General features: G+C 41.0%; 1 protein-coding gene across 1 annotated transcript; it reads left to right on the top strand.

Annotated features, from left to right (window-relative positions):
* Window positions 1-1652: 1652 nt before the first annotated feature.
* On the top strand, window positions 1653-3044 carry LOC132390044 (muscarinic acetylcholine receptor M2-like). Its single transcript, XM_059962630.1, has one exon. The coding sequence runs from the start codon at window positions 1653-1655 to the stop codon at window positions 3042-3044; it is 1392 nt and encodes a 463-aa protein (XP_059818613.1).
* Window positions 3045-11660: the final 8616 nt, after the last annotated feature.

The following is an 11660-nucleotide window of genomic DNA, read 5'->3' as shown; positions in this document are numbered from 1 at the left end:
ACAGTGTTCCTTTTTTTTCCACTAAATTACTAATATATCTGACTTTATTTTCTCCCTCCCAAACTCCAGAGTGAATTTATCATATTATGATGCCTGACTCGTAAGGGTTCCTTTACCTTAATCACTCCAATGAAATCTGGTTCATAACACTGCACTCAATCCAAAATTGCCTTTCGCCTGGTGGCCTCAACCACAAGCGGTTTTTCAGAAACCCAACGTGTACGCTTCCTACAAATTTCATCTCTTGGGCTTCGGCACCAACCTGAATTTCTCAATCAACCTGAATATTGAAAAACCCCACGACTATTGTAATATTTCCAAATTTACACGCCTCTTCTGTTGTAAGTTGTACCCCACCTTTAGGCCACTGTTGGAAGGCCTGGATATAACCCCCATCAGGGTCTTTTTTTACCCTTGCAGTTTCTCCATTACTCACAAGAATTCTCCATCTTTTAATTCAATGTTTTCCTATTTCTAAGGATCTGATTCAATTCTTTACTAACAAAGCCATTCCATCCCCTTTACCAACCTGCCTGTCCTTTCTATACAATCTGTCTTTTGAAGTTAATCTCCCAACTATGATTTTCTTTCAGCAACGATTCAGTGATATCATATCTGCAAACTCTAACCTCAACCTCATTCCACATACTGTACAGTGAGCTTTCAATTATGACACCTTCAGACATACATTCTTTAACCTCTTCGACTTTGCCACCATGTTAGACTTCAATTCATCCCAGTGACTGCAACTTTGCCCTATCACCTGCCTGTCCTTCCTCACAGTCTCACTACACACTGCATTTACTTGTTTACCAACTGCCCCGTCTTCAGACCTAAAATTCCAGGTCCCATCCTCCCTGCCTAATTAGTTTAAACTATCCTCCACATCTCCAGCAAACCTGCCCACAAGGATATTGGTGCCCCTTAGCTTCAGGTATCAACTATCATTTTTCTACAAGTCATAACTTCCCCTCTTAGACTATTAGTTTCATGAAAATTAGACCACCGTTTTTTTAGCTTTCTCATGGGTTTCATAACTAGGGGAAATCAACAATGTTAAACCACCAATAACATGGTTCCTTAGCATTATGTTTTGAAACACATGCTGTTGATCTGACGTAACTCAATCCCAGATTCTTCTCTCCTTCCGGTACTTTGCTTCATTGCAACTTTTGACTGCAAGTTTATGAAACTGGATGGCTGTTCACGCTATAGGAGATGGATGATCCTGTGCATCTGTTTTTCTTGCGTCCTTTCTGAAATTTCTATTATTCATATAGTTTTTGCTTTGAAGGTACGTGCACATAAGGGAACAATGGGATCAGAGGTTTTCCATCATTTTAAGTGCATAAAGGTGGACCAATCTAATGAAAACATTTTTACAATGTCGGGCATCATCTTCATTCGTTTAGGTACTAGCAATTAACTATTAATTCATAATTAATTGTACGTACAAAAATGATCTCTGTGATTCCTGTTTATAAGTAAGTCCCTCAGCAATAATCTTGAAGTTTTTTTTCAGCAAATGGTCTTCTGTGTTCTTGCTGGTGAGACTTCAATTAGAAATCCTTTATTGCTTGTTTGCTAATATTTCTCCTTTTTCTACTATTTTCTACGTTTAGGCCGCTTCAATGCTAACTCAGAGGGAAAGGATGTCTAATTTAACGCAGACAAATTCATCTCTCAGCAACCGAACATACATTGAAAGAGGGAGCGCTTACAAAACAGTTGAAGTAATCTTCATTGTGATTGTAACATTATCTTTGAGTCTGGTGACCATTATCGGAAACATTCTGGTTATGCTTTCTATCAAAGTGAATAGACAGCTACAAACAATTAACAACTATTTTATTTTCAGCTTAGCCTCTGCTGATTTGATTGTTGGTGTGTTCTCCATGAACCTTTACACCATTTACATCGTCTTTGGCTACTGGCCTATGGGCCCAGTGGTGTGTGATTTGTGGCTGGCTCTAGATTATGTTGTTAGTTATGCATCTGTCATGAACCTTCTTATCATCAGCTTTGACCGATACTTCTGTGTGACAAAGCCTCTCAGCTACCCTGTGAAGAGAACCACCAAGATGGCATGGATGATGATTGCAGCTGCTTGGGTGCTGTCATTTATCCTGTGGGGCCCTGCCATTCTCTTCTGGCAGTTCATTGTAGGTGGGCGGACAGTTGAAGAGGGTGAGTGTCATGTACAATTCTTCTCAAATCCAGTTGCCACTTTTGGCACTGGAATAGCATCCTTCTATCTACCGGTTATTACCATGACTATTTTGTATGTGCACATATCCCGTGCTAGCAAGAGTCGGATCAAGAAGGATAAGAAGGAGACAGAGTCCAACAAAGGCACCATTTCTCCCAGTCCAGTGCGAGGCAAAACAATGAAACCGAATAACAACATTTCAAGTGCACCTGAAGGGTTGCAGAATGTCAAAGTACAAAATGGCAAGGCAGCTGGTGAAGTAATGACGGATCATTGCGGCCAAGTAGAGGAAAAGGTGGTCTCAAATCCCTCGACTTCCCTCAGTGTCGTCCCTTCCATCCAGAAGGAGGAAGGAAAGATGGATGAGAGCACAAATGTCTCCACCACACAAAGACATTTTAGCAACGGCAGCTCCAGCATAAAGGTCATCACGAAATCCCAAAAGAGTGACTACTGTGCTACCACAGTTGAAGTGGTGTCAGAAAACAGCACCAAGAATGGTAAAGCCAGAGAGCTTACCGCAGCCCACATCATCATTAAAATGACAAAGACCCCTGTTGAGAAAAAGAAGGGAGCTGTAACCCGGGAGAATAAGGTGACCAGGACCATCTTGGCTATTCTGCTGGCATGTATCATTACCTGGACCCCATACAGTCTCATTAACACGTTATGTTCAGTCTGCGTTCCTAACACTTTATGGACTATTGGATACTGGCTCTGTTACATCAACAGTACTCTCAACCCAGCCTGCTATGCACTATGCAATGCTACCTTCAAGAAAACCTTCAAACATCTTCTCTTCTGTCAATATAAAAACATTGGTGCAACAAGATAAAATCAACAGCAAGCTCATCTCCATGAACATTTTACACATCTTATAGATGACTTTCAAAATGTTTATCACAAATGTATGTAAGTAAAATGTTCAACACGCCGAGGTATGGCTCAATTAGTCATTATATGTAATATGGTGAAAGCACACTTGAGTTATGTCCAATGAATTTCTAATTTTTGTTTAATTGACGAGTGTGCTGTTTATTATAAAGTTTCTGTGTGAAATCGTAAATGAATCTGCCCAAGTTTCAAGTATAGTGCATTCCAGTTAATTGGGGCACACTGGGAATTGTACATTTTGGCCCGATTAAACGGCTGCACTAATGAGCCAAAGCTTCAAGGAAATAGACAAACTACCTTTTGAATAAGTAACAAACTATGTATTTAGAGGAAATACTGAATAAATTAGAACACAACAAAAATCACTACGGTATATAAAACTGTATTAGTTCCTAATTATTATGGTGGAGATCACTAAGTGTACACTGACGTGTTCTTTTGATTGACTGTAAATAAGGAAAATCATCAGAGACACCAAGTGCAGATTGTGGACAGCTTTCAAACAGTGCTATCGATGATTGGAACCTCCAAATCCTTATTTTAATTGTAACATTCCAGATGATTGCTGATACTTTTAAACTAATCATAGTACCGAACTAGATGAAGATTTGAAATCGCTTAACTTCTCCCCAGCCGTCTCTGGCATCCGCAAGCCTGAATGCTTGAAACCGCAGTGAGCAAAACGGTTCCAAATTGTCTTACTGTTTATCATTTGCCTACGATCAAAGACAATAATCACTGCTTTTTGAATACGAACACACAAGTGAAGCCACTTAAAATGGTTGCTTTAATTACGGCGTAGTGTATATTGGCCGCATACTTGCATGTGACTGACGCTAGTTAGGACCTGTTTGGCAACAGATTCCTGCCCAAATAAGTGGCATATTTTCCCAAATAAACAGAGAAATTCATTTATTTTTGATTTTTTTTTTCATTTATTGTCCAAAAAAAGCGGCTGCTCCAATTAACCAATGCTCCAATAAATGCCATTAGACAGAATTATAAAATTAAACATAGGCACATTTAAGGGGTAATGTTCATTTTTATAACATTACTCAGTATCAAAAAATGTATTTTGTACTTTTAATAACTTTGTGCTTCTAATGGATACCCACTACATTACCTTTTAGTTAGTAGTTCTGATAGGTTGCTTCGAATCTTAATCACTTGGTATGGGGGGGGGGCGTTGGTGGCGGACCTAAATGAATGGCACAGCCACTGAGGGACTAGGAACAGAGCTAGGTGTGTCAAGAAAGCAAGGGAAGACAGGAATACATGACGCTGGATATTAACACAGGCCCGGGACGAGACTAGGATTTCGGGCCTGCTCTAGGACTTGGACTAGGAACAAGGGACCCGGACGTGGAACTTGGAACTTGTAGCCTGGGCTAGGGCTCCGAGCCCGAGACTGGACTTGCACCCGAATCCTGGGTCTTGACTCGGGCTTGGGCCCCGGATCTAGGCGAGGACAAGACGCGGCCTCAGGTCGTGGCGTGGTTAACGGACTGGACGTGAGACTCCAGGACTGGGCGGAGGAACTCCAGCACCGGGCTGGGGCATGTTGCCCTGGGTTGCGCGATGTATAAGGACAGGAAGAGGCACATGGACGGGACAAGGGACTCCAACACAGGACGAGGGACCTCCAGCACCGAGCTGGGCGAGATACTCCTCGGCTGTGCGAGGCAAAGGACAGGAAGAGACACAAGGAAAAGCACGAGAACAGGCAGCGGCCGCATCGGGAGCACCGGACGCATTTTGCCACACAGGTCGACTCACAGATCAATTTTCGCCTCACCTGGAAGGACTGTCTGCGGCCATGAATGATTGCGATGGAGGAGGTATAAGAGCAGGTGTAGCACTTGTTCCGCTTACAATGATAAGTGCAGGGAGGGAGATCTGTGGGAATTGATAGGGTGTATGAATGGACAAGGGAATCGCATGGGGAGGGATCTCTGCGGAAAACAGAAACTTGGTGGGGGGGGGGTTGCGGAAAGATGTACTTGGTGGTGGGGTGCTCCCAGTGCGGCCTTCTATATATTGCCGAGAACCGACGCAGACTGGGAGACCGTTTCACTGAACGCCGACGCTCTGTCCGCCAGAGGAAGCAGGATCTCCCAGTGGCCATAGCTTTTAATTCCACGTCCCATTCCCATTCTGAAATGTCTATCCACGCATCGTCTACTGTCAAGATGAGACAACACTCAGGTTGGAGGAATAACACCTTATATTCCATCAGGGTAGCCTCCAACTTGATGGCATGAAGATTGATTTCTCTAACATCGTTAATGCCCCTCCTCCCCTTCTTACTCCATCCCTTATTCATTCATTCGTTTATCTATCTATCCGCTTAATTATCTATCTCTCTCTCTATCTATCTATCTATCTATCTATCTATCTATCTATCTATCTATCTATCTATCTATCTATCTATCTATCTATCTCTCTATTTATCTGTCTATCTATTTATTCATTTATTTGTTTGTTTATTCATTTATTTATTTCCCCTTTTTTTCTTTCACTATCTCATTTCTCTCTCTCTGTCCCTCAAACAATACTCCTTGCCTGCTCTCCATCTCTCTCCAGGGCTCCACTGCCCCTTTCTTTTTTTCCAGCCTCTCATCTCCTGATCCTCTCCCTTTTACAGCCTGGTATCCCTTTTGCCAATCAACTTTCCAGCTCTGAGCTTTATCCCCTCCCCATCCTGTCTTCTCCTATCATGTCGGATGTCTCCTCCCCTCCCACTTTCAAATCTCTCACTATCTCTTCTTTCAGTTAGTCCATTTCAGCTGTCCAAGAATCACACTCTAGTAAAGTGGTGATGGAAAGGAATTTAAATGATGGCACCGACTCACTCAGTCAGTAATAAAATCGAGTGCATTGTTTAGAAATGGGGTCAGCGGTGTACCTTTGCATGTGGAGTAACTCTGGGCAAGCGGCCTGCACCTTGGGCTGCGGATGTACGATTCATTCAGTAGGTCACAGAAAGTTTCGAGAAAAGTGGATTTAAGTAATGACTTTCACTGTTAAGAATGTTAGACGAGTGATTTTCCTGATTCCAGAAAACATGTGAGCAATGTCAAAGAGCATAGAGGAATGCACATTAACCTTGCAAAGAGATTGGAGCCCATCCACTGATTCACAGAAGTGCTGAATAATTTCATTTTGGGTTGATGACCCAGTGCCTTGCAACTCATATCTCAAATCCTGATGCAGCAGAGGCAAACGCCAACCAAGTGTATGTGTGTGATGTGAAAGCTCAGATTTTCACTGTCTAAACTCAGGATGTGGCCAAAATGGTGAGAATAATAATGTTCGAAAGCAATGACAGGATGTTGTAGCAAAATAACAATCTCATCTCGTTCACAGGGCTAGGGTAGCTGGACTGTCATGTGGAGGGAGCAGCAGTGGCATTGTGCAGTAAAGACTGCATTCATTATCCCACCATTTTCATTCTGCCAGTTGTCTTGTCATTATAAGAAGGAATATCCAAGCCTCACAGGATAATCAGGGGCCCTTCTCATCAGAAATGATGCCAATCTTGAAGGGAGGGTACAGCTCAGAGACAGCCTTATAGACCGACAATTGCACACCAAAGCCATTTGCAGTCTCCTTCACTAAAGTTCCTTACATTCAGCCCAGCCAGTACTACCGTTGATTTTGCTCTGCATGAATCTGCTCCCAACTTTCTTCAATAATTCCATCAAAGTTTCAAATTTAATGTCAGAGGAATGCATGCAATATACATCCTGAAATGCTTTGTTAGGAAAAATCCACCAAAACAAAAAAGTGCCCCAGAGAATAAACGACAGTTAAACACGAGAAGACCAAAGTCCCCCTCCCGTGCATAAGCAGTTGCAAGCAATAATCCCCCCTCCCCCAACGACAAAAGAAATAATTTGCGCCGCCACCAAGCAGTCAAGTGTGAGCAAAACAATAGCAAAGACACAGACTTGCAGTTACCCCAAAGACTTCAAGTTTCAGCCAGACTTCGACATATCGCAGGTTTTCTCTCTTCCTAATAAGGAAGAGGGAGGTGTCTCCATCAGCAGACAACTGTATTTCCTTCCTCACAAACTCTATTTCGTCTCCACTTATGTGCGTCAGTATTATTTACTTAAGACGACTTCTGTCAAGGAAATTTTGTTTTCTACCTTCTTACCTATCTTTGGATAAGTAAGTTAGATTTTTATGGTGACGGACTTGTGCTGTTAGCCTCTGTCTGCTCCAGCTGACCACTGGAGCGATTCTGTCGCCATCCACATAGGTAAAGACAATAAGGGTAAAAAAGTGTTCTTATTCCACTTGCCAAGATTGGATTGATAAAACCGGTTTGGAATATTTAGTTTGTATTGGTTTGTATTTCATGTTGCAGCTAAACACGTTTTTGTAGAATAGTGAATGAGGATGTGTTTTACTACTGCAGTTGAACGAATTGGTACTGAAATGGATGAGCACTCAACCTTGCCAAGCATGCTGCTTCTTTTTCTCTTTCTTCTTGTTCCCCTTCTGCTTCTGAACTACAACCCTCACCACAACTTTCTCTTAGCGTCTAGCTGCTTGACACGGAACTGGTTAACAAATGCAGAACCCCTGGAAAGGGAAGACTGTGAGACACACAGCAGAATTCGGGACATAGAATTATCAAAAAGTACAGAACAGAAACAGACCATTCAGCCCATCGAGGGGGGACCACACAATTTAAACTTCCTACTCCCATCGACCTGCACCAGGACCATAGCCCTCCATACCTCTACCATCCATGAACCCATCCAAACTTCTCTTAAATATTCAAATTGAGCTTTCATGTACCCCTTGAGCTGGCAGCTCCTTTCCCACTCAAAGAACTTTCTGAGTGATAAAAAGTTTCCCCTCGTGTTCCCCTTCAACAGCTACTGCTGTGTATTGGAGAGCTTCTTCTGGCTGGTGTGGGCAGTAGAATCTTTGTTGCAACTCAACAGTTGCTTGCTCGTTTACAGTTTTGTCTGGTAGCAATGTGGTATTTGTGTGTGCAGCAATCCCTGTGTTGCAGACTATGTTGTAGGCAGTAACACTTGAACTCCCATAACTGATTTTTGGTTAGTTCTTGTGGTGCAGCTGCAGACTGCATCTGAACATTATGTACAGCCACTAGCTATCTCAAAAGCTCCAGGCACCATTATGTAGTTGTGTCAATTCACTAATTGGTCGTGAACTGTCTGGTCACCAAGAGAGAGTTTATTCCTCTTGGTCAAGTTACACGAATATCAGGGTTTCCCAGCCTTTCATATGCCATAGACGGATCCCATTACACAAGGGGTTTCTGGATGCCCGATTGGCATCTAGAACTTAAATCTGACATCTGCAGAGTTGTGGACTGATCACGCTGCATAGTGAAGAAGCTTGCACAAAGCTATTCATAGTTTTCATTCTTGCTTCTCTGGCATTGGAAACTCACAGCTACGCAGGTGACAGCCAGTGCATTGCCTCTTCTGGTTTGAGCTTCTAATTAAGACTGCAGAATGTGACAGATTTGAGTGAGAGCATCTTTACTGAGCCACCAATGACTGGCAGATGGTTCTTTAACTGATTTTCAGAGAATTGCTCCTGAATATTTTGCGTATAAGAGCCCTTCTTCAAAGGGACTTCCCGCACTGTCTCCTGCAGCTTCCTCTCTCATCAAACAGCTTGTTCTTTTCTCTATGCTCTCTGCTCATTCGGCATACAGAAAGAATACCTGCTAATCCAAGCCCCCACCCCCCCCCCCATATCTGTGAGAAACTGGTGCCTGCGGAAGACAAAAGCTTCGTGGTTTGGCACATCATTCCCTGTACACTGCCTAAGAGAAAACATTAGACACAACCAAACTTTTGTGGATTTCCAGTTCAGTAATTAGAAAAAAAATCAAATCTCTCAGCGTATTCTCAACTAAGCTGGATTCCTCAAAAAATTTATGAGTATTTCAAGATAGCCTGCTGTGCTAGAAGGTGTAGTGTTATCAGTGCAAGTGTCTTGGGATAAATAGGACTGCATCACCGCACTGCATAGACACTTATCACAATGACGAAAGGATTGAACCTTTGTATCGATGTCTAAAGGAATGAAAGATTTTATTCCCATTGCACGTCGGGATATTCTGAAATAACTGTCCAATTTTGAAAAGGAAAGTGGGTCCTGAGGAGTCTCGAAGCTGTTGATTGTTTTCTGCTTGCTGTGAATAGGATGTCTCAGGGGTTTGTTTGTTTCTTGATTTCCTCGACTTGGGCTAGTGCACCGAGATTGGTGTGCCTGTGTTTTGTCTTTTGGTTCTGCAGAAACCAGTTCATCCCAGATATGAAGGGGATTCGGAATCATTCTTCTTTTGTGATTAAGAATGAGGTCAGGGCTTGGAGAAAGAGGGCAAGCAACTCAAAGAGGGAGAGGAAGGAATGAACACTAAAGGGCTTTGATAACTGCAAGGAATATACAGAAGCATTTCATCCACCTAAACATCAATAAGAAACAGTGTATCAGATATCTGTGTATCTAGAAATATGTTCTCTCCAAAACCTGCCACCTGTACCAAACAAATATAAAAAGAGTTATTGTGTTCAGTTGGCAGTGAAGGGATTGTACTTTTGTCATGCTGCATCTGTATGGAATTTTAATTCCCACATACACTTGAGCACCATTTACTAAACCTCAGGAAGAGATGCTACATGCAAAATAAGATAATTCATTTGATATTATTTTAATAAATGGATTCCAGAAAAATAATCTACCTTGAAAACTACACACTTAATTTGTCTTCTTCAATAAATATTAAGAGAGGAAATCTGTTTTGTTTGCAGTTACTTCACTGTATCCTTACTGAATATACTGTGTTAAGATTTACAGCTCGGATTTATGGTCGAATAAATAGAGAATACCACAGTAATTTGTTGATCATGTCTTGTTTTAAAATATCGAAAACAAAATATCTTTTGAGCTATTATGCTTTTTAGAAATTCTCTAGCTTGATTACCCCTGATTTTGAACGCTGGAAGTTATGCTGAATTAGATGTTACAAACTTCTCAATGCAAATGATTAGCACACTCTTCATGTATGTAATTATTGATACCTCTATGAATACTGCCTTGCTCTTAGACAAGGTCATTTGCAGAGTGCTTCTTTCATTCAAGTATGTGTCAAGTGGAAATGTCTTTCCACGGGTCAGTGCCAGTTAATCAATAACAATATCTTACTATTAAAATTCCCTGGGACAAAAGGGTTAAGGTAAGGTGCCGATCGCATCTTACATTTCACATCGTTGTCGTCCTTCAGTTTCCCATCATTGTGATTGAATGAAAGGAATGTAAAACTGACATGTATCACCCTCATCTTTTTGGGTAACACTATCATGCTCGCTGATGATTCTCTGATTTCTATTAACGTCGTTTGACAAATGTGTTCGTTAATACCCTCAATATGCATGCAAAGATAATGTACTGACTTCTCATTTCATTCAAGTATCATTATTTGAAATGACTGCCTTACATTGTGAATCCATGAATGAGACAAAGTCTACAGGATAGATCTTGACACTGTGGTATGAAAATTACACTATTTTCTGGTTAGGAGACGCAGATGCATCACAGCGATGCAGCCCTTGACTAGTGATCGTATTTGGCTTAGTGATAGATCTATCAGGCAAACCTGCTTCGTCAGCATGGTGATGTACATAATTGAACAATAATTCAGTGAGCAGGAATGGATCTAATGGCAAACTGAAATGCTGACATAAATCCAGGAACTAGTAACCAACTAAAGGAAATGGGTGAGTTTCAAATCTGCATTGAAATGTTGAGAAAGGTAGATTATACAATATTTTCCACTGAAGATTTTTCAGTTACACGTTCTAAATAATTATTCGCCACTTGGTTTTTCATTACTTGGTAAAAATAAAATCTTCCCTTACAGTTTGCAAAGCGAAGGAACGTTGTTAATAACAATGATCGGTTGCATTGAAGCACACTTGTGCTTTTCAGTAAATTATCTCATTGGCTGCACAGAGAACATAATTGTATTCAGGAAGTTTTATTTAATAAATTATGCATCAATGACAAATTACAAGAATCCAAAAAATGAAACAAATTATTCATGACATCGTAGTTATTGATAGGAAAAAAATCAAATGTAGGATTAGCAAAATAATAATGATATATATGTGAATTCACATTATATGTCTGCAGTTTTCTTAATAATTGGTCACTGTCTTGTGCACTAACTATGAGACTGACATAAATCTGCATATACAATATTTATGAGTGTTAAGAACAAGAATATAGACATATATTTATACGGAACAAAAAGACTGATGTGCGTGTGTTGCACATGATGTATAGTTATTTATATTAATTAGTGCTAATCGTTGCATTACTGTGCAACAGAATTTAGAAACAACAGCATGTGAAACGAGAAAGTTATTCAATGGAAGTTCAACATGATAGAAATTCCTATTTCCAGCAAAGTGATATGGACAGACCACAGTGCCTTTATGTACAGCAAATGAGATTGGCCAAAAGTGGCATTGTAGTTGATATGAGTAGACATTGCTTACAA

The sequence above is a fragment of the Hypanus sabinus genome, unplaced genomic scaffold (genome assembly GCF_030144855.1).
Source record: "Hypanus sabinus isolate sHypSab1 unplaced genomic scaffold, sHypSab1.hap1 scaffold_750, whole genome shotgun sequence".
Classification (NCBI taxonomy): domain Eukaryota; kingdom Metazoa; phylum Chordata; class Chondrichthyes; order Myliobatiformes; family Dasyatidae; genus Hypanus; species Hypanus sabinus.
The sequence above is the reverse complement of the archived record's forward strand: the minus strand, read 5'-3'. Positions and strand labels throughout refer to the sequence as shown.

Excerpts from the sequence above, each read along its gene's own strand:
- LOC132390044 (XM_059962630.1), top strand. The coding sequence starts at position 1,653 with ATGTCTAATTTAACGCAGACAAATTCATCTCTCAGCAACCGAACATAC.